The sequence below is a fragment of the Polypterus senegalus genome, chromosome 12, assembly GCF_016835505.1.
Source record: "Polypterus senegalus isolate Bchr_013 chromosome 12, ASM1683550v1, whole genome shotgun sequence".
Taxonomy (NCBI): domain Eukaryota; kingdom Metazoa; phylum Chordata; class Cladistia; order Polypteriformes; family Polypteridae; genus Polypterus; species Polypterus senegalus.
In genome coordinates this window covers 63,491,488-63,515,756 of record NC_053165.1, presented here as the reverse complement: position 1 = coordinate 63,515,756, position 24,269 = coordinate 63,491,488, and the positions used below count along the sequence as shown (strand labels likewise).

At 36.8% G+C, this 24,269-nt stretch overlaps 2 protein-coding genes across 5 annotated transcripts in view; one reads left to right on the top strand and one right to left on the bottom strand.

The window, feature by feature from the left end:
- Window positions 1-24,269, bottom strand: part of lrrc75bb (leucine rich repeat containing 75Bb) — a 57,792-nt gene that overhangs the window by 22,504 nt on the left and 11,019 nt on the right. The window contains exons 2-4 of one of the 4 annotated variants that reach the window (XM_039771887.1): window positions 17,571-17,651; window positions 10,528-10,810; window positions 1,723-1,851 (exon numbers count right to left, since the gene is read on the bottom strand). In XM_039771887.1, the coding sequence (XP_039627821.1) occupies window positions 1,723-1,851; window positions 10,528-10,809 (411 nt within the window). In that variant the 5' untranslated portion in view covers window position 10,810; window positions 17,571-17,651. The other 3 variants (XM_039771886.1, XM_039771888.1, XM_039771885.1) reach the window with 3 other exon arrangements.
- The window catches only part of ggt1a (gamma-glutamyltransferase 1a), a 90,579-nt gene continuing 87,653 nt past the window's right edge, over window positions 21,344-24,269 (top strand). Inside the window, exon 1 of the mRNA XM_039771884.1 lies at window positions 21,344-21,356. The gene's annotated coding sequence lies outside the window, so the exon portion shown is untranslated. The remainder of the gene's footprint in view (window positions 21,357-24,269) is intronic.

Here is a 24,269-nt window from a genome sequence, read left to right as displayed (position 1 = left end):
CAAATCCTTACTTTTATTTTTCAGGGTCAAACTAAACAATACCTCACCATTATGGACACCTACAGTAGATTGACAGTGTGCAAAACCAAATGTCAAAATCAAAGACAGATGAAAAGAATCCGTCATGGAAAAAAAAAAAAAAAACACACTTAACACTTATGTCCCTAGTAATCGTTTTTTCTGCTGGGAAAGAGGAGACAAAGATTATCGAGTTGCCTTTGCAGACAAACGAAGAAGCATGATCCATGAAAGCTAGAAGTTTTATTTTATAACTCAGCGATGCGTAGCAGAAAACATCATACATCTTACAACATGACAGATCACACTGGTCTTTTTCTATTTAGAAAGACAGTTATCTTTCTCATTGGAGAGCTGCAAATGATATAAATATGCAAATGCCTCTCTCTTATGAGCTCAGTGTCTTCATAACCAAAGTGCAGGAGGCCCAAGATTACATTTTCATGAGACACCCACTCCAAGCTTTGTGTAGGCGTATGTCTTGCCTGTTTGCATAACTATCTTATTTGTTAAGGATCAATTCATTATGATGGATAAGGCTAAATTACAAATGCACAAAAAAGCTTTCAAACAGACATTGTTGTTTTATTATTTGGAATATTTTCTCATTATGTATGTGTATTTGTTCTGTGAAAAAGAAAAAAAAAAAACATTGGCAAAGCCTAAAAATCACAGTCCAAGAGGTTAATCCTAGCAAAGGTTGACAATGGTGCAGTAAAATCAAGCATTCTGAACTCTTTACATTAAATATGCTGTCACAGCATTAGAGAGCTCTCAATGAAAACCAAGAACAGCTGTTTACAACTGATGCATTCACAGCCTCCCAGTCTTAAAATATATGATGGAAATGGACTACAAAATGCTTCAGAATCCACATAATAGATGTAATAACTTTAGTGTACATGATTCCAGATTCAATAAATGGTTAAAAATGCTAGTATAAAACTGCCCTGAAATGTATAATTTGAATCAAGCAAGCATAAGTATTTAGTTTTCCCATTAAACAAAGAACATGAAGAAAATTTAGCAAAGTAGATGTCAATACAAGCCCAACTATAGGAAATAAAGTCTTTAATGTTGTCAAACACTACACTAAGGGACTACCAGGCAAGATGGAGGCTCACCTCATAATCTAAAACTGAACAATAACTAAATAAAACATTCACATATTATCACCACTGTGTAACAATGCTTGCTTTTACATTATATAATGTGTGGCTTGTATTGTTATTCGCTGTTGTGCTACATACAGTAAATCTATACAGATATCTGCCAGGAGAAAAAAAAAAAAAAAAAAGAGGTTCAGAAAGTTGCTTGTTTTGCAGTAATATCTAGTAAATGGTTGACAAAATGCCTAGCTTCACACCAACTGTTTTATTACATAAACAATAATAGAATTTTAAAAGGTACAAGAATTTTTAGTTTGTGCTTATTTTGTTGACATTGTAACTCAGAACCAGGTCCATTCATAGAGCTAAGACTCCCTGCTGGGTGCAATTACTAAGATCTGTGCTGGAAATCATGCATTACTGTGTGGTTTTATTTAAAACAAATTAACTCACTCATTTTATTCCCACAGAGATGCAGAATAAAAACACAAGAGCCTTAAAATATTACACTAATAAGAAAAAAGGGGAGTGAATTAAATTAGCTATTAGACTAACGTTAGCTAAACTGATCCCAGTATTCATGACAGTCACTCACCTTTTTTGGGCACTGAATGTCCCGTGCCAGACCTAGCAGGAGCTCATGAGAGATGGGATCCACTAGGTTTAGGAATGCTGTGTTCTTATAGAGAACATCACTTAGAGAACTGCCTTCTAGACCCAAATCCTGTACATTAAAAATAAAACACAATGTTAAACAAAAGGTCTGGTATTTGTTTATTTTACAGGTTATAATTAAAGTTACTCATTTATAGTCATTTAAAAAGAAAAAAGGAGTCTAACCTCTGAAACATTTGAATACCCTATTACCTATAGTCCAAAACAAGCAATGACTTTGCAGCAAAATAATTATCTTCCTACAGATTAATGCTTTGTATATTTAGGAAAAAGCCAATTTAATGTAGAATTTAGACTAAACTCAAAAACACTGCAAGTAGTACATAAAATGTAATTCCTTCATCATCAAAATGTGCATAATGCACAAAAACACCCAACAGAACATTTGAAAACATCCTTACTAAATGAATCATCTTGAACTATTTTTCTGAAGGTATTTTTTTTTAAATCAGTAGTTAATGTACGATAAAGTGACAGTGAAAAAAAGATGGTGTTGAGCTGCAAAAGCCATTTTAAAAAAGATGTTCAACTCTATAACAGAGAAACAGGTTGAAAGAGCACCCATGTCAAAAACAGAATACAGATCTGCAAACTACAAGAACAGTGCAAACCTTAATTACATAACAAGCTGGTGGCAAAGACGACTAGAAGCTGATGGATCATGTCTGAACCTAGAGCAATAACACAGTCTAAAACATAACAAATGTGTATGCACAGTGTACATTAACCTATATCTATATATATATATATATATATATCTCACATATTTAAAATTAGTAGTATGCCAATGCTGACATTTCTCAGGATGAAACTTTAGAAAGATGGATGGATTCATACAACTTTATTTTCTTAACTGTTCAATTAGAATTTGCAAAAGACCGCTTAATACAAATGTCTCATTAGAAACATCTCATGGATATACAGCTATATACAGAAATCTATCTAATTTTTGGTGTGTAATCTAGACTAGAAATACTATCATATCAATCAAGAAGAATAAACAGATTATTTAAAATTATTAATAGGGTAAACCTAGATTCTGGATCAATGTATTGAGACAATGAAAAATGCTTTAAAATGGCAAAACAAAAGTAATCATTTTTTCCCCATCCAATAATTCTGAGCTACATCTGAACACATGCTGGCTACACCAGTTATCTGGTGGCTTTAGTGATTTTCAAATAAGTAAAATATTTTATGTAAGGGCACTGCAGCTGTTGCAAAAACAGGCAGGTTTAACTAACTAACATTTTTCTGCACATGTTTACAGGGTATAACAACATATGCAGCTTTATACCACATATCAAACTTCAGGAAAGAAACAGCAAAGTTAGGAATTTGACGCCACACTTGATACATGCAGTATATTACCTAGTACTTGATTTTTCGCTGTTCAAGAAATAAATGACATCCATACAAACTCAGGAAGTTAACTCCTACTTACAAGAAACTGAAGAAGGAAAAAAAAGGTTTAACTATATGTATACTCTTTTTATAACTGATAATACTGGCAACTGCATTCTAGCCAGGCATTAAGAATACATCTTTCCGGTTTGTCATCAAATTGTGGCTTGCAGAAACTTTTTTGGTTCCACACACTAGCATGAAATGATGTTTTCAGCTTTCATGCAAATCAAGACAAAGTACAGGAACTCAAACTTGGAGACACATTGTTGCTCTGCCTAGAAAACTTCAGAGATTTATGAATAAGTGAGATTGGCAAATATTAAATTCTCTTTCATATCTGTAAGTAAATGTTTTCAATGCCTTATTGAAATTATGAAACTAAAAAACAGGGTCACAATTCACCACCTGTCCACCTCATTTAGTAAAGTGTACTTCAAGCAGGACAACACATACTGTATGAAAGAAATCAGGAACCCAAAAAGTTTGGCAACTTAAGTCTTTGAGGAAATATAAGCAGCATCAATAATAGCTTTGCATTTTCACTCAGTCATCTTTTCTGATTAGAGGTTATGGTTGGTTGGTGTTAAAATGAACCAAAAAAGAAACTGGTATAAGGAGGGAGGGCCATGTGTGAACTAGAAGCAGAGGACTGACAAACCTTATTTTAAAATAACATACTGAATATTGTATATTTAGTCATACTGTTGTCAGAGATGGCTGGGGTAGCGACCTGACCAGGATGCCCAGGAGGACCGGAGGAGGGCTTGCACCTTCCCCAGACCATGTGGGGGTGACCGCTTTAGTTGCTTTGGGGACCAGAGGTACAGAGCTTTGAAGCTCAACCCTGTAGGGCCCCGTGTTCACTGCCAGGGAGTGCCCCAATGCCCAGAGAGCCCTTGAAAATCAGCACTTCTGCCACACCCAGAAGTCCTGCGGGAGTGGAGAGGAACAGGGACACCTGGAGTGCTTCCGGGTGTGCAGCCGGCACTTCCGCCACACAGGGGAGTGTCGGTGGAGGAGTGTTGGGAAGCACCTGGAGCTCGTCTGGATGTGGATATAAGTGGCCGCCTCCCTCCATTCGATGGCTGAAGTCAGGTGGATGAAGGACAAAGTCTTGGAGGAGAGGAGTGGAGGCGGACCAGAGAGAAAGGCATTGGACTGCGAGGCCTGGACTTAAAGGGGTGATTGGTGTCGTGGTACTGGGTTGTGTGTACGCTATTGTACATAAATAGTGTAAATAAACGTGTGTGTGGTGAAACCAGCATGTCTACCTGTCCGTGTCCGGGCCATACCCCACAACTTATACATATTCCATTTGCATGAATGCATTACACCTCCACCATCAAAGTGGAAATGCCTCATTTTTACACTGTTCATAATACAGTAGATGCTGGACAGATCATAGTACTAATTATAGGAAGGGCCAGATGAAATATTGTGACTGAGACTTGTTACCATGCCAAGGTGGCATTACCAGACAGTGTTTAGTGGTAGACCTGAGTGTGTGAGAAGGAGAATAGCATCTCACCAGTGTCTCCATATACTCCGGTGCTGACCTACCGACTATTCTGTATACAAGCAATGAAAAAAGGATCTTTAAAGTGCTGACACAAAGAGAAAGTAACCACAGTTAAAGTTAGTCAGTAAATAGTGGAAATTCATAGCTCAGTATAAAAACAACACAGTAATGAGTGCAAGGACCTTACCAAAAACAAGAATTCATAGTGATACTACAAAATATGAATATTCAGACTTTAAATTGTTATACTTGCAAAGACTACAGTCTCCTTGCAATATGTACTAAAAATACATAAATACATCAAGAAAAACCAAAGAATATAATGTTGAAATTGGAACATGATAAAATCATTCCGACAGTCAATGCACAGTGAGAAAGAATTTGAACATATGACATTCAATTGGGACTAAAAAAAAGGTTACATTTTCAGAATAAATCTGTGGTATAAATAAAACAAGAAAAAAAGAGCAGATAGACATTACACATTTGCACTGCAGTTGAGGCAGGTGATACTATCAACACCACTAATGTCGCACACAGAACAGACTATAGCACTAGAAGCATTTTTTATTGCTTTGTCCCAAGCTAAACATTATAAAGCCTTTTCACACTTTCTGCCATCATACGAGGCAAAACAGAGGGGTAATATCAGGAAACTCCACAAAACAATACTTCTAAACATTTCACCCAACTCCAGTATTCACTTCATGAATTAAAATATGCAGTTGACAATTCATATCATAAAAGTGGCAACTACAACGATCTTCAATGCTTTGGGAGGCCTTCTGAATTTTAAAATTTGACAAGGTCACTCTGAAATCAACAACCTTAGTTGTTTCCCCACAAATACCAAGCAGTTTCGGTTTTTCAGTTTCTCTCAATTTCAAAGCATATTTTCCCCCAAGTGAAGGCAGGAAGTCGACCTTGTTGTTGCTACTCAATGTCATATTTTTCTGTTTTGTGGTCTCCACAATTTTTCTCATCATTTCCTCGCTTTGCTTTTAGGTTTTTAGTTACAGCCAAGCCATATTTATCTATCATGCCAATTAAGACAACATCACGGCATTCATGCCCTTTTTTGAATAAACTATTATCAAAATCGTCACAATTCTTTTGCATTTTTCTTGTGTGGAAATACTTCCTTAACAGAAGGCCTCCTCCATCTTTTGCTGTTTGTAAGTTAAGTATCTGTGTAATTATCAACACATGCATCATGTTTTCACCTTACATTTTACAATAAATGGCGTTTGTTTTCTGCCTTCTTTAATATACGCATGAATTGTTAGACTGATGAACACTTTTATTCTCAAAACATGTTTGCCATGTCAAGTAAATGCACTTCTTAACTATTTTTTATACTCGCTCCATATTCATTTTTGGAATGCTTATAGGATTCGTAATTTACTGGTGTACATTTATTCCTGTTTCACATCAACATTGGTGTTTTTTTTTTTTTTTTTAATTCTCAGCAAAGCATTTAAATGCTACTGCTTGAATGTTATTTTTAGATTTAGTTTCTTTGACTGTATTACTCTATTATGCTCCATTTTTGAAACTGATACATTTAGGCTTTTCTTCTTAAATATGCACTTGAAGATAAGGATTGTTATCATTCAGTTTGTATCTGTTTTGTCTAATTTAACTACAATCATTTGTGTGTTTTTTCTCCCATTTTGATTATACTGTGGTTTTCATATTATTCATACTACACTTTAGTCTTTTGTTTTCATTAAACACTAACACCATTCAGAGGTTTCTTCCCATTATGGATTTACACATTCACAATTTACCTGCTTTATTTTGAAACTTACTCATTTTGGTAATGCTGCTTGTTGTTGCTGCATATTTTTATATTAAGGTAGAGTCACAAGAACAACATGCAAACTTCACAATAACACAGCCTGTTCTAGGATTCAAACTTGAGAATCTATGGCTTATTTCATCCAGAGATACCAAATACAAAAAGACAGACATGGCCCACAACATGCAGTTTTTCTTAACTTAGTTCTATGTCTAGTGCACAGATTGAATGGTTCAGTATCATAAGTAGGAGGAGATTAAAAGGTCAGCAACTAAATCAGTTACAGAATCCACAATAAACCTACTAAACACACTCAGAACTTAATAAGTGCCTAAATATGAACCTGGCAGTGTAACAGTTAAGGCTCAGGGAACCAGCGTCCTGGGATCAAGCACCACAAACCTAGATAGTTTGTGAGTAATTTAAATATTCTCCTCACGTCTATGCTCGATTTCTCCACCTGTTAAGCCGACAGGCGATTATAAATTGGCTCAGTGTTATTTTCTGCCTCTTAAATACTATGCCAGGGAAAGGCTTTAAGCAGATATGAAAAGAACATGTTAAAAGAAACACGAAGTAAAGCAAATTTCTTTTTGTTTATAGAATGTAGAAGAAAACCATGTCCTGTAAATTTTACCGCAATAAACATTACTGTATGAACGTCAAATACATGACTCTGAAAACTGTTAACTTGTCTTTTTAGCTTCACGCAGCTGAAGACTAAAATATAAGATGCTTTCACAGAAATCTTGCATTACCTTAGTATGTGCATCTTAATCTTAATCAATTTTTGAATCGTTTAACTGAATAAAACTACCCTATGAACTATTGTAATTATTACAGTTATAAATCCGAATACAGCAAAGTAACAGATTACATGTCTAAAGTGCACCCTTTTCACATTCAAGAAAGGCAAAAAACAAAAAAAAAAAGGGACACTCGACATTAAAAAGATTTCTTAAAAACTAAGTGCCCTTTTACACATTGCTCAAAAATTAACACTTACATCACACATCAGACCACTATGAACAAATATTAATTTGTACAATAGTTACTGAGTAATACTATGTAACTTATTGATAACAAAACATTGCAACAGCGATCAATGGGCACCAAAAATCTCCAAACCAATGAGGACTGAATTCAACATCACACCGAAAATCAAAGTCAAAAATGGAAATCACAGTCTAATCCAACTTGCGTGAATTTCATCGCAGCAACTCAGTGTAAATCCGTAGTGTGCATGTCTCTCACATGTCTGCATGCACTCGCGACAATGTCTGGGCATGATCCTGATGAGACGGTGGATGGTCTCATGGGGGATCTCCTCCCAAACCTAGATCAGGGCATCAGTAAAACCCTGGACAGTATGTGGCACTACTTGGTGGTGTTGGATTCATTGATGTATATTTTTATGTTCCCTCATCTGGATTCAGGTCTGGAGGACATGCAGGCCAGTAAATAAAATCAATTCCTTCGAAATGCAGGACTTATCTATACGCTCTGGTCACATGAAGCTGGGCATTGTCCTTCACCAGGAGGAACCCAGGGACCACTGCATGGTAAGGTCTGATCATAGCTCGGAGGATTTCATCCTAGTACCGAAGAACGGTCAGGATACCGTTGCCTAGCAAATGGAGGTCTCCAAGGATAAGCCTCCCCACATCATCAGGGACCAACTGCCAAACCGGTCATGCTGAATAATGTTGCAAACTGCATAACCTTCACCACAACATTTTCAGACTCTTTTGCATCCATCACATGTGCTCAGTGTGCACCTACTCTCATCGGTGAAGTGAAAGGGGCGCCAATAAGGAAGCTGCCAAATGTGGTATTCTCTGGTGAACGCCAATCAAGCTGCATGGCTGTAAGCACAGTTCTCACAGAATCTGTTTCTGACAGTTTGGTCAGTAGCCAGCTAAAGGTAATTTTGTAGTGCTCTGGCAGTGCTCCTCCTCACACAAATAATCAGATACTAGTCCTGCTGCTGGGAGAATGCCCTTCTACAGTGCTGTCTGGTTTTCTTTGTGTAATGGCCCATCTCCTGGGATCTCCTCCACGCTCTTGAGACTGCGCTGGGGGGCACAGCAAACCTTCCGATAGCACATATGTATGTGCCATCCCAGAGGAGCTGGACTACCCGTGCAACTTGAATTGGCTACAGTAGTGGCAAGGACAGTAGCAGAACATAAAACTAGACATAAATCAGTCAAGAAGGATAAAGAGAGAGAGCGAGAGAGCAATTGTGGCCACTATCTGCAAAACCATTCACTTTTTACAAGTGATCTTACTTTTACCTCTCCAGTACACCTGTTGTCACTTTCATTTGCACCAAAGCAGGTCAAGTTCATTCACAATCACTTATGCTTCCTAACTGGTCAAACTGATATCTCCAAAGCTTCATTGACTTGGTGTTAGACTGCAATGATTAAGTGTTCCCTTATTTGTCAGGTAATTTTTATGTGCACCAATGTCTTATTTATACACAAAATGCATTAAGTCAATACATGAAGAGATGCATCAGAAATGTGTTGTAGCATTTGGCTATTAACTCAAATTTACTCCTAAAATTTCAAACCCACAAGACATGTATATAGTACACACACAGAATAATGGCATTCAGCATAAACATAATCGATACAATTAAATTTGTTAAAATATCATGCTATACAGTTTCTAATTAGTAAAATAAAAATACATTCTCACATTCACGTAATCTAGTTCAGGGTTACTGTCAGTACAGACCATAACCCAGCAACACCAACTAAAGGGCAGGTAAAAACCCTGGTGAGGACATAAGCATTTTACACATGGATTTTGATTCCAAACAAAGAAATAAAAGTAACTTACAATAATATTGATCTGAAAGAAAAAAAAAAATACTATTAACAGTTATCAAACCAAGATTCTTCCCCACCTAAATCAATCTTTATGAACAATATGCCCAAGAACTACAAAACATGCATAAAAAGAATGCTGGTTTAGTCCTTACTTCTATGAATACAGCTCTGTATTGTATAGTTCATTAGAATATGGCTTACTGCGTAAAATCATAACATTAAATAAAGTACATTCTCAAACATGCTTTATCAAATTCAAGGTCACAGGGGCCTGCAGCCTACCTCAGCACCACCAAGTGCAAAGCTTTAACTAGCCCCTGACTGGGCTCCAATGCCTGTCAAGACACTCAATAAAATTGCTAACACTTGCTGCCTGCATGTATATTGGTGAGACTTAAGAAGACTAAAATGAAAAGTATGTTCTCTGTTCTAAAAGAAATTAAGTACTTTATTGAGTAGTATGGGAGAGTTAAGGGACATTTCTCTCCGGTATATACCACCACTGTATTTTAAAATGACATCCTGCCACCATCAGTACTACAGAAGCGCATGGTACCTATAAAGTTAATCTCCACGCCAAGTGTACATGAATACAGGCACGCACGCAGATATTTTGTATACCGTCACATAGTCCCTCGTCACCCATTTCCGAGATGGATGTATTTCTGCATACACAGAAGCATGCGACGATACAAAACGAATAGGCTGTGTTAAGTGGCATGTTAACAAAACAGGTAGGTCAGTGTTGCTGCCCACCCCTTCTCTGGAACTAGTAACCTAATTTCTACCGAGCGCCTGCCTCATCGACTCCCGCACCAAAACAAAGACAGCCAGACAATGGCCAGACAGCTACAATCACGGGATCTACACCGTAAAAGCACAAAAAGCGCCAAGTGACAGCAGGGGCGAGGATCAGAAGCCATCATTAAACACTTGCACCCGTTGTATCACGTTACACATAGTGTACATACACATGAACACATTAGCTGTACAATGCAGTAATACAATACAGTACTCCTGATGCAAATGCATGTTCATGTGCATTAGTAATTGTAAAAAGATATCCTAAATGTCACAACTGACAATGTTAGGCTATAAACCAACTGCATTTGTACAAGCTGCATTTTTAGTTGTTATAACCTTGTGGTTATGCCTCACCTTTCGTAGTAGTTTGAGGACGCCGAGCGCCTCCTCTGCCTTGCTCTCTCTTAAAAGCCCCTGGATCTCCCGGATCCATGACACTCGTCTCATATAGGGTGTCGGGCTGCTTTTCTTTAGGATTCCCGGAAGCTTTTCGGAACGCAGGATCAGCGACGTAAAAAAGAAATCACCACCGCCTCTCATACTCGCACCCCGGGGGCTCTGTTGTCGCCGCCGCCTCCGCCTGGAAAATTCTGTCTCGTCTTCCAAGCTACTCCGTCTGCTCAGCCTAGCGCCCATCCTTTAAAATACACACAAAACATATGAATGAGCGTGTTAATGTGAGAGAAAAAACTCAAAAAGCATCGGAGACCTGGGACGACACTGAAGCCTAGTATCATGTAGCAGCTTTGACAAAAAGGGTATCGCGGCGTCCAATCGCCTTCCACTCGGTGAAAAAAAGAAAACGCAGAACGACTGCAAGAGTGGCTACTGCCCGCAATCTGCACGGCAGCTTCGAACAGGACCACTGCTTCAGTGAAAGCAGAGGACACGACTGCGCTTCTTCACTTGTCTATCTGTGTCTGTCTTTACTCGCCTGTTTGACAACACAGAAACCGCCGACTCTGGACAGGTCCTCCCCTTTCCTCCAGCTGAGTGTCAGATATACCCAGCACACCAAGCCGTGGACCAATCAGTCCGACGGTCACGCGCTGCATACGAGTTTGCTGAAGACTTCTCAACCGCTCGCTCCTCCTGGGTGCGCGTGCACAGCGTAATAGTATGGGAGGAGTTACTAATTGACCACGCCCTGTCGTCACAGCGCTCTGTTATTTGTACGCACGTGTTCGTCTCCTTGTTTTAAAACACATGCCGCCTGCACATGTATGTCTAGCTTTGTGCAGTGGTATCAATGTCACGTCCATTCGCTTATTATAGGACTATATCTAAAGCATGACTTCAAAAGGTTAGGAGTAATGTGGTGTAAAAAAATGTTGAGTTCTTTTTTTGCTGTACACACACTTCTAGCTCAGGTTTTATTTGCCTCGTACATAAATCATGCATCATTTCTAATTCTGACACGACGTTTACGGTGAGCTGGAGTCAATCTTAACAACATTACCGTTGTCACAACGTAAGTACCGAAGTGAACAGGCTATCACTGGGTACAAATACAGCCACGCTCACTCATACCAAGACAACTCAGGATTTACAATAAAGGTAACGGGGACCAGTAAACCGACCATTGCAGTGCCCTGACAATACAATCGGCTAAATTATTTAAAGACAGACAATTACTTCTATCTATATTGTAATAGATTAAATCAAACTAATTATACTAACTGAAACATATCTCTTACGCCTGTATCCTTTTTTCTTCTTAAATATAGTGATATTATGACGTGTATAACAATGATGATTTTTATGGTTTCTCACACTGCAAGGCAACAAGTCAAAATTCTAAACTGCGTCTTCTCTTCTGTAACTGGTAAATTGGAAATGTTATTTATGATTGTCCTCCCAATACTAACTTATGAAAGTATAATTAATAAAGAATTTGAAAACGTATCATATATAATTACTAAACATCATAGTGCACAAAAAAGAAATGCACAATTTTAGGAGCGATGTGCTGTTAAGCGGACATGCAAGCAGCAATTCTTGTCGGTGTACATTAATGCCATCCACACAACTTCAGGACATCCCTACCCCATTAAAAATATATATTTTACGTCGGTAAGGAGTCATCGGTTTGAATTCAGAACCCGGGGTGCAACCTGTTCACTTCTCGTGTTGTCAGATAAAGGAAGTAACAGCAAATTGATTCAAATTATTATTGATCTAGTCATTAAGATTTCCAATACTGGTCATTTGTTCATGTTAATCTTTATGAACCTCTGAAGTGAGCCTGTGCTAACTCCATCTGTTCATCTTGGCATTTCCTTGGTGGTCTAAAGCGGGCAAAGATAAGAATTCCCCAAGACCAGCAGTCAGATTGACTGCCGAAAATCCTCTGCCCCTTACTGTAAATCTATCTTTGTGTGTTTACTTATATGATGCAGTTTACTTTTTGTTTCCGATTTGAATGATTTAGATTAGATTCCGGATTTGATCAAAAAACGATTGAATCAACGGATACGGATACACGAGGCTGTACAGATTCACAGCCTTGGGGCCGAGTCCCAAACAAACCTTGTACTGAAGATGGTACTCAGGTTCTCGTGTATTTTTCCAACAACTCAAAGTACTCAGTTTTTCATCCTAAATCCTAAAGTTAACTTTCAAGATAACTGATGACCCGAAAAGATAAATGAGCGAGGAGGTGCCATTTATACACATATGCAAGGACACACATTCTAAATACGGATGTGGATATGTAACACCAGTCATGTCAACGAGACTAAGGTTTATTTGATAGTGGGTGCACTTTTCTTGTGAATGTAAAAAGTGAGTGCCAGTTACAGGATCGTTTCTGCAATTGCCTTGCCAAAGCGCGCAAAGTTTAGTGAAACCGAAAAGTTTTATATGTTGAAAACGAGACAAAACCGCAGTGTTTCCTATAGTTTCTTGCAGTTTTCTTTTTCATTTGCAGAACTAAGTCATTTTTTAACATTTGAAATACCCCTCTAATTTAAAGAATATTCACATCATTCATAAGAGCAGTTTTCCTGTTTTTTTTTTTTGTATTTTGTTGCGTCGGATGCTGTTACAATACAGTATCTTCCCTGTGACGCTTTTAAGGATTTAACAGATTTATACAATGAATGGATGAATCAGTCGTTATAACGCTACAATAGCAGTTTGTTGTTAACGAGAAGAATGCAACGACCCGTCGTCCTGGGTTTAAACCTTGTGCCCAATGACGGTCTGTGTGAAGTCTGTACGTATTCCTATTCTTTACGTGGGGTTTTCTCTCTCTATTTTGCTTTTGCCCCCACATTCCAAAGAAATGCTGTTAACTGACCATTCAAATTTGTTATTGGAAATTGGACACTTCGATGGACTGGAACTTCATCCGGGTTATGTTTCTTACTTGTGATCGGCGACATTGAATTGGATTAACAACGTCACGCTGTGTGTCTCGCTCCTGCTGCTATGAATTACTCTAAAATGTGATGAAATTACTTACACGAGCATACAATGATTGCACTGATATATGCAACAAATAAAACAGACGTAAAAAATGGGACCCTAAGCATATTACTGAGAACATTAACAGCATTGATCTTTGAAATGTTTAATTTGGGTGACATATGCGGTCGTGTTAATGATTGAGTCGACCATTTTCTAACACGTAGCGTTTTCATATGACAGTAGCACATCTGTAAAATGTGTGATCTACTTGCATTTAAATATGAATATGTTGATTAAAGTGGAATTATTAAAGCTATTGCAATTACATGACACGAAGGATTAAAGGATTAAACAAGAAGTAAAAGATATTGGGTTGAAAAACTTACCTGTCTGCTCAAAGATGAGTAAAGGCCGTCATCAAACGCGTTCTTTGAGCTCAACAGGGCGCTGACTGTAAGCTCGCCTTTATCTTTTTTCTTTGCGTTTCAAATGGGTAACGGGACTCATCTCCTTGTGCCAGTTCTCAGTTCTGATTCACTTACTGCGGACGCCTGTTATTTGCGGTATTACCCGGGGCGGACAACTGACATCCGGGTATCGCCGAGAAATCGGGCGGGAGAAAAATCGGGCGGTAAAGAGCGCGTCGGGCTGTGCTCTTCCACTTGGCAGTTTATAGGCAGCTCGTTTTAACCGCTAGGAACGGTGCCTGAATGTCCTACTGCTGTCTCTCAGTCGTTGAGCCTTAAAGGTTCAGTTCAGGAATATTTGAGGTTTGCGAGAAGATGGTCCAGCACACAGTGATTAAAAAGGTATGTGGCAAAGCTTCTTACTGCATGTCTCCGTAACTGTCTCGTTAGAGGCCAAGAAAATACATGAGCAGGCTGGGGTGACCAGATTGTCCAAGTCCTACATGGGGACACTTGTGTAGCGCGTGTGTGTTAATTCATGCCAGCAGACATGCTTGTTCTTATTGTGCTCGGTCTCATCATCGTTATCAGAAAGTAATCTGGGCAAAAAAAAATATTTTCTACATCAAATCATTACACATTTTGAAAATGAAAATGTTATATTTCATAAGCACTTCATTGCATTCAGTCTATTACGTTCATTGACAAACTCAGTGCATTTAGGCGCCTAAACGTTTACTGTTGCTTTTTGGACCACCCTTGTGCACTTTGTTTGTTTTCCAAGGTCCACATTGGATGTTAGTGTGCTGTTCTATGCATTGGGTTCTATTCTTCTGTAAACATCACGTTTATTTATTAGCTTAATATACTAACTTGGAGCGGTCGGATGTTTGCCTGAAGAACGGATAATTCTCAATAGCCTTTGGTGGATGTGTGGTCTGATTTGACTTTTTACCACGTACGACCAAAACTACTTTTGCAATGAGTGCGCAACATTTGCGATTGGCATCCTCACCTCCTAATATTTTTTTCCTGGCAAGCCGCCTGCTAGTCTGAATGACCAGTTATGGTTGACAGCTGTATAAAGCATTGAGGGCTTTAGAGAACTTTTTATTTTTTTTTTTAAATCGTACATATCTTTTAACATTTCCAAAATGTAATCACCCTCAAAATACTCCCCGGAGACCCAATACACTTGTCCAAACTTTTTTCGCCCCCTTAGTTCAAAACTATTCTGAAACTTTCAAAGTGACAGCCTTCAGTGCCTCCGTCGTTTGCTTCTCGACCTCCTTTACATCCTAAAAACGCTTTCCTTTAAAGTCCCTTTTCATTCTTGGAAATAATAAGAAAATAAAAATAAAAATCGCTGGGTACGCGGTCCGGGGATTAGGGGGTGTTGGGGACAGCGTTGTCATCTCGTTTTTCGTGAGAATCTGTCGTGATGCAGAAGCCACTCGTCTGATCGCCGTAATTCGGGCCGTTTTCTCCGCACTGCATCACGCAATCACTTGAGCACTTTAAGGTAAGAACCCTTGCTTGGCTCAAAGGTTCTTCTTTGAAAGCCTCTCGAAGCATTATCAAAACTACTGCCGCTGTTTTCCCCAAAAGGAAACAGAACTTGATGCAAACACGTTATTCTTTCAAGTGTGCCATCACAAAATCGACAAAGTCGTTAACAGAGGGTCAAGTAAAAAAAAAAAAATTCACTGACTTTACAGACACTCCCAAAGAGGGCAGTCTAGTGCACAAGCCGGCAATACATCCTGGAGGGCCACAGTGGCCAATGGTTTTTGCTTTAACCAATTTCATAATTAGAACCTGTTTATTTACTACCACACAATTACTGTACATTTTTTGGGGCTTTGTTTTAGTGAACTTGTTTGTTATGTTACAAAACCCTTAATTGCCTATTTTTGTTTCAAGTAATTGCATTAAGGTTTCAATCGTTGCCTGCTTTTTTAACCATTAGTTAAAAATGAGGTTCAAATGACAAAGGAACCAGCCGCTCTCCAGCTAATGTGCCTCGATTTAAACCCGAGTACACACATCATGAAGTATTTGTGTTAATACAATGTTCTGAAAACAATGAGAGAGAGAGAAGGGATGGACTAAGAGGTTCAAATCCATTGGGGATTACAATAGATATGGACAATGTTCTCAGGAAACGTGTACAATGTGATTTTTATTTTCTTGGATGAATGGAAACACTAGGTTGGGAGCATGCACTGATATTTCATTGGATTGGAGTCCAAGTACAGCAGGTGACACACTATTTATTAAATGGCAAGTTTCATTATATGCTTGGTCTGGCTTCTAATGACAAAACTGTCTGGAACAAAAATCTGCAGCTATTGCAGTTCCCCAAGATTATAATTGAGGAACCTTGCACTATATTGTTCCTCCATAAATAAGAAATCTGTGCAAAATGTGGTGGAGACATGTTAAACGTCACAGATTTGCATATGGCAGCCTTCATGCTGATGTCCATTTTGTTAAAGGCGGTAGCACATTTGTCCAGTCCCCCATTGATAACATCAGATGTGATTTTGTTTAGAGTGAAGGTTTTTAGGAATTAACCATCTGTACTTTTTTATGTAAAGGATAGGCTCGCGCAGTCTAAAAGCAGGAAAGTGAATTATTTTGCTTAAGACTTCTGGTATCAATACTTAACTTCCTTGACTATGAGAATATTAACCCAATTCACTGACTCTTGGCTGTATCCGTGTTTGCAATCTTACCTCAGCAACCTGATAAATAAAATAAATAAACCCATTAGTGACATACTGCTTTTTTATTGGAAGAAAGACAACAAAATCAAAACAAAAAAAAGCTACTTTGAGTGAGGGGTGTACTGTATGGCAGTGCACAATAGCTTCTCTCTATTAGATTGGCTGAATGAACATCGACGGTCTCCACAGACTTCCAGGATTAAACCAGTTCAGACCTATGGCATATTTTCAAGATCCAGTTCTGTACTGTAAATGCATAAAAATGTATACTTTATTCTTGCTTTAAGCAGCAGACAACTGGACTTTGTGTCTCTAGCTCATTTTGATTGTTCCCTTAAGTACTCAGAGAAGAAATCAGTTTTTCCTCACTCAAAAGCCCTTAAAGTATTTTTTTTTCCATTTGAAAACATAGCTCTTTCAAAATGTCAAATATGCACTTTAAATGAGCAAGTTTAAGAGATCCCAAAAGAGGCTGAGTCATCTAGCCTGATCCTTTCAGTACTGAATTAAATCAAAAGCTATAGTTCTTTTTCATTTTCACTTGTTTTTCAGATATTCAATAACAGAAGAGAAAAATGATAAAACCAATTTAAAATCTACTAATGTCTGAATTAGCGTAAGCTGCCCAAATTCAGAAAGTTCATAAGAAATGTAATAATTTACTTTGAGGTAGAAGTACATAATAAACAAGAACGGTTGTGTCAGACAATTGAAACATTAAAATGGGTGCTTCAATTTAAATGTTTAAAAGGCTAAATATTCTCAATTGTAATAGAAATTTGTCATTTTTCATTCTCTAATAAAGTTCCACAGAGGACTAGATCTGTACATCATATTCAGAATCACTGACCTTGAAGTAGACTAAAATGAAGTCCCACATGCTTAGGTTTCAAATTTGTCATTTTTTAATCTGAGTGAGCATTTGAACCACCTGCAAAGAATCAAACAATTATTATTATATTCATGATCAGCAACCTTGAAATATCATAAAACAACCATAAACATGCCAATTATTATTACCACTCCACATTTGTTCCAAAGTTTTGTGAAAATGGCAAACTTAGAATTCTTATATCCCATTTTTGGTTTACTCTTTATCATAAGGGTATACTTTCATGTACAAAATTATGGCCCAGAAATTGCCCACAAATTATTTTTTTGATCTAGATGGCCAAAAATAAAGGGAGAGCCCCAAAAAGCTCAACATCTTGCATAACTAGACATTACAATGTGTCAAATTGTGTATAATATGTGAGAGTTTTCTTGTACCAATGACCGAAAAAAGTGAAGTGATTTTAAAGTGTTCATAAGTAATGGTGGATTAAAAAAATATCCTTGCTATTGAAAGTGTTAAGTGAACTGACAATCTGGCCTTTTTATTTTTGTTCTCTCTTTGGTCATGTTTATAACTTTTGGTTTCAATTATCTTGATATAATTTTTTTCCTCAGACATTTTACCTGCTTTTTTTTCCTAAACCACATTTTTTTCGTCTACACCTGAACTCACTTGTATTTCCACCTTTGCTTCAGTTTCCAGTCCAGTACCTTTAGAGCCTACCTTTTATATACCTTTCCTGGTTCTGAATTAAAAAGGGTTTTGCAGTTACATAAGAATGGTGGCCTAATTAAACTGCAAAAATATCTGGAGCAGGCTGATGACATCTCCAGGTTGTGGTCTAACAAGTGCATTATACAATACTAAATTTGTAATAACTTATGTATATTTTAATGGCAGCCATACTTTTTTTTTTTTTTCTTCAATTAATGTCCAATTTCTCCCTCTAGTAAACAGCAAAGTAGCTATTACGTAAAGCTATGGTGAAAACCTAGAGGAAAAGAAAGAAGCCGGAGTTAAAAAAGAAGCTTTTATTCCATCAAGGAAACTTTTTGTTGCCTTCAACAGACTCCCTGGTCACAAGAGTATAAAACAGAGAACAGTTTGACCTGTTAGGTAATAACAGACCCCATCAAGCTTCAAATTCCATTGAACGTTGCTCTGAATGAAGATAATGAAAGCTTTAACACATTGAATATCCTGTCAGCTATGTCTGTGCTAGACTGGTGGTAACTATACTAATGTTTTGACCTCATGGCTGATGGTGATGGAATGTGTACACCTTGGCGGTTTGCACAGACTTCATTGTGGACTTCTTTCTTTGAAAGATTTTGAAAGTGTAATTTTTTTTCTGTCATTGCCATATGCATAACAACATTCTCAAATCAGTTTAAGCTAAGTCAGGATCACTCTGGGCTGTGTAAGCAACCCTAAACTGGACGCTAGCCTAGCACAGGGCCAATCTCACATTTTCTCTCTTTATTTTATTGATTTTAATGATTTTCGTACAATAAGTAAATTGCAAATCCATAAGATAAACACAATATCTTATTCAGATCAGATAAAACTCTCACCACATCCAGAGTGCAGGGAAATAAAAAGATGTTACATGAAATAATCACTCCAAGATACTGAAATATCCAAAAGCACACCAAGAACTTTTAGGTTCTAAAGAATTTCTAAATTTTACTTTTTAAAGTCAATTTAAATTTTCTCCAGTTTTAAATAACTTGGCCATTCTTTTCCCATTGAGATATGGAAGGTGAGTTAAAAAAAAAAGAAAATCTTTAAAAAAGATTATTATTTTTAGAATCTGCATATTACAAAACCAAATATTATATATTGCATAATTGCTACAGACAGAATATTATTAATAATTATTGTATTACATAATGATCCCTTTTCTATTGATTGACTTTTTAGGTTTTTGGTACAATTTGCACAATTAAACTGGAGGTCATGCAGTATTTCGCAACTACTAAACACACAGTAGTTAATTTTGACTGAAAAAATCCAGAACAATGTCTCATTTGTTACGAAAAAAAACACATTAATGTTAGCTGATATATTTTTTGACTGAGCTAGGCAAGAGGGAGTCCTCCCCTGTGAAATATTTAGGCAAATGATTTATTATAAAAATACACCTTATAGAATGGTACAATATTGAGTGTGACCTCAATCTCCAGAATTTTTTGTTAACTACCTTTCGAAACAGTACATATGCTTTAAAAATATAAGCACTATACTTGTCAGATGATTAGCTCCGGGGCTAAGGATCTGTGCTGGCATCTGGAAGGTTGCCAGTTCAAATCTCATTTACTGCCAGATGTGATCCTACTCTGTTGGGCCCTTGAGCAAAGCCCTTAACCTGAAAACTGCTCCAGGGGCTCTATAGAATGGCTGACCCTGTGCTCTGATCTCCAAAGGTTATGCAAAAAAGACAATTTCCCCTTGGGGATTAACACAGTGTATCAAACACCAAACTAAAATCATGCCCAGGGAACCTTGCCTTATAACAAAATAAGAGTACAGGATCTTGTCATGTGTATTTTATCTTTAAAATATATCATAAAACATGTACATAATAAAAGGGCAGCATAATGGTACAGGGGTTAACCCAGCAGGCTCACAGCACAAGAGTAGTGAGTTAGGATAGAGGGCCTGGGCACTTCCTGTGTGAAGTTTGCACTTTCCTACGAATACCCCAGTTTTTCTCAATCTCCCAACAAATATGCAAGAAAAGTTAACGATTAACAGAACTGATTATTTTGAAATAATAATGTTGTCATAACACAACAGTGCCTCCACAACATTATGCCACCACCCCATTCAAATGATGTCATTAACATGGCAACATAAAAGAATGCAAACAATAAGTACAAATGAATTCCAAAACGGAGGTTAAAATATACAGTAGTTCAGAACCCCTAAAGATGTCCAATTAATTAAACATCATGATAAATGCAAACTTTCTTATTATGTATTGTTGTTTAGTATTTTTATTTACTAATGGCACACACTTTCATCTTTTTCAACTTTATGAAATTAATTACCATTTGAGAAAATTAAACATAAGTATATTAAATGTATTTAAACATGTCAATTCATATAGCACCGGGAAACAATTTAGTGGTAAAAGAGGAGGCAGTAAGCAAAAACCTTAAATGCATTCCCTTTGAGGCAGTATGACTCAGCTTTCTCTAAACTATACCAATCATGAAGTTAAGAGGCTGTCACTGGGCGAAATGTCTGTTATTAAATGACAATGTCATCTTACTCATACCTTCTTACTTATGCATCCTCACCAACCCTTTTCTTTAAATCTCCAGGATCAAGATAAACAAATATAAGATTGCTATCATAGTGGCCCTGCTGTTGGTCATTCTCTTTCTGGGCCTTTACTTTGGAATCGTTCACAGCAAATACCCCTCCAGCAAAACCCTCTGTTCCACCTGTAGCTCCACTTTCAAGGGAATAGTTGCAGCAGATTCAGGGAATTGCTCTGAAATTGGACGATAAAATCTGATCTTTTAGCTTTGTTTCCAACATGTAGCGGAATAGTGGAACTGGTTTATATTATAGCCAGCTTGAAATCAGCAAAGTGAACGCAAAACTTCCCACAAGAGCGAAGACTAAACTACCGTTTTACTCTGTATTCTGCCCTTTTTAGGGATATCCTTAAGCAAAAGGGTTCAGCAGTGGATGCCTGCATTGCAGCATTACTATGCACTGGACTCATGAATGCTCACAGTGCTGGAATTTCAGGAGGGTTGTTTCTTAACATTTATAATGCTTCAACTGGTAAGCCCTGAAAGAAAAAGCGTAATTAAAACAGAACTGCAAACATGAAAAAAGAAGAAATCATTGTTCCTGATCTCATTTGCAGCATTCTAAAATGTCATCTTAAATATTTATGTGCAACACTATTGCTTTCAAAAAACATGTCTGTAGTGTTGGAATACATCAAATCAAACCATTCTTTTTATGCAAAGTTTTCAAAAATGAAATCAATCAAAACCCCAGCATTTATAGTACAGCTCAATTCTTTTAACAAAGTAGTTATTTATACAGTTAACACCACAGTGATTAGTGATTTTCCTAGGAGACAAATGGTAGTTCAGTGGGTAGGACTAAACCTCAACTGTATGCTCTGCAGTCCAACTCTTTTACTGCAAATCCACTCTTGTCAAAATACCACAGAGCACTAGAGAGTACTCTGCATTACAAAACACGATGACTGTCTACATAACTGAAGATTAAAGACTTCAGAGTAAACTGGACAGGATTAGGCAGGGGGAGACAGTCATGGGCCATAACTTAAAAAATGAAACCGGTATTCAGCTTGGCTTTAACTGAGCTTTAAAATGCAGGCTTATATGGATCTTGGGAAATTGTAAATATAAGGGATAATTTATGTAACTTCAAGACCACTGTCATACTATGTTTAAATATTCTGAGTTAACACAATTAAAACTATTAATTTTGATGGTGTTAAATTGTTATGATGTACTTTCCTATGTTTTACGTCCTCAGGACAAGTAGAAATTATCAATGCCAGAGAGACAGCTCCACGAGCAGCAACAGAGAACATGTTTCAAAAAAACTCAGAACAGGCCAGAAAAGGTGGATTTATTTATTTCACAGCAAAAGTTCTAACTGAGAATACAAACTGAAAAACCACAGACACAAGTTAATCATTAAAACACTATGTGAACCTAAAACTGGTTTTAAAATTATTTCAGGCAATTAAGATTATTTGAATCCTTCGCTCTGTAGTACTAGGCTGTTGTACCGTGTTAGCCATTATGAATGTAGAGAAAAGTTAAGTAAAATGACACCTTTTATTGGCTAACTAAAAAGATTACAATATGCAAGCTTTCGAGGCAATTCAGGGCCCCTTCTCTAAATCCTTTGCTCTTAAATTGTTATTTAGCTTTGATGACAAGTTAAATATTAAATATACGTGCTTTTAAATATAACCTTTGGAAATGTCAGCAGTCAGAAATGAATTTCTACAGCTGGAGATGACATCTTTCATGGGTGAACACCTAGACCTGGGTGACTTTTAGACAATTAACAACGTAACATTTTTACTGTCTCAAGTAGAGATATTCACAATGCTTAAATCCTTTATGCTATAAATAAAGTGGTATGCCATGCATTTTAATCATAATATAAAGAAAGAACCTGGTTCAATTAAAAGACATTATTAAAAAGTCCTTTTCAGTTGTTCTTTAACTGTGAAGTATTCAAATGCCGGTGGCAGACCAGATTGCTTTGAGGTCTGTCTTTCCATGCATGCAAGTTTGTTTAATAAAGTTATTAATCTTTCTTGAGAATGGAGTTTCATTTCTTCCACATATGCACAAGTCACTCCTATCACTAGGATCAGAAAATAAATGTTTATATGATAAGAATTTCATTTGTTTTTATGATGGATATACAAAAGAAAATTGCTATTGTAAATTGTATTGTATCTAAAAAATATCTGCTACCCTACGACTTGTTTCCACTTAAAACAGGATACTTTATGTGGATGTACTTGTTATATATGATTTTAAAAGTACATTTTTCCAGGTTAAAAATCACATTTTTTGGCTTGGTCAGTGACTAGAAAAACTTTTCTTATACTGTATAAAGTGGTTTGAGGTTGTGTCAGACATTAATATTGATATAATACTGTATACAAAATAAAGTCTGAATGGCTTCCTTAATATGATCGAGAAAACAAGACCTTTGTTTAATAATCTCTATAAATATCTTGTTTACAACAGAAACTAAATACTCAAAGAAGAAAGCAAGCAGTGGAATTCTAAAACAACATTTACTTTCTTCCTTTACTATTATGTTTTTCTCAAGAGAAAAGTATTTCTGTATAATTCATACTTCATAGCAATAGCTATAATTCTTGTATTATTTTTCTCTCTTTAATACTGTAGCAAAGGTTCAAATAAAGCTGCTGGAGCATTTTATTTTGTGAGAGGTTAAGTATGAGGACAGCAGTTGCAATATAAACAGAAGAGTCTTTCAAAACATTAAAGACAAACTCTGATTTTATCAAGAGAAACTAATTTTAAATAAGATAAGTAACAATTTGTGGTCCTGATAACATTCTCTTGATCTTTTTAAAATGTACCAGTAATAACATTCTAATCACAATTTCTTTTTGCACGCTTTGGGGGGGAAAAAAAAAAACCTGCCATATTTGATTTTTTCATTCATTTTACTACTCTTAGTTGATAATTACAGTCCAGAATAAATTAAAATTATTGTGCAATATATTTTTTTTTCTCCAATTTTTGTTATTTTTATTGCTGTTTTAGTGATGTCATCACAAAGCCATTTTGCTTTCTGTGGTTGCTGCCATTTTCTGCATTATTTTACATGGGTGACTCTCTGTTGTTCATGCCAACAACACTTTTTGACATTCATATTGACTGACAGCAACAGGACACATTATATCACTGTGCCAAAGTTTTAAAAAATGAACGCATGCTCAAGAAGGAATCTAAACTTAGGAGCAACACTTAGTAAAGACTTCTTGGAAAATTAGCAGCATTGAGCTTTAAAAGGCACATTAAAACACACAAGATTATTAAAACTACTTAAGCAAACAAACTTGCAAATCTTCATGAAAACAATAAAATCACATAGTTCTGCCATTCAAAATCTACTGACGTCTGATAATGCCTGCTGTAAAAAGTGCTTTATAAA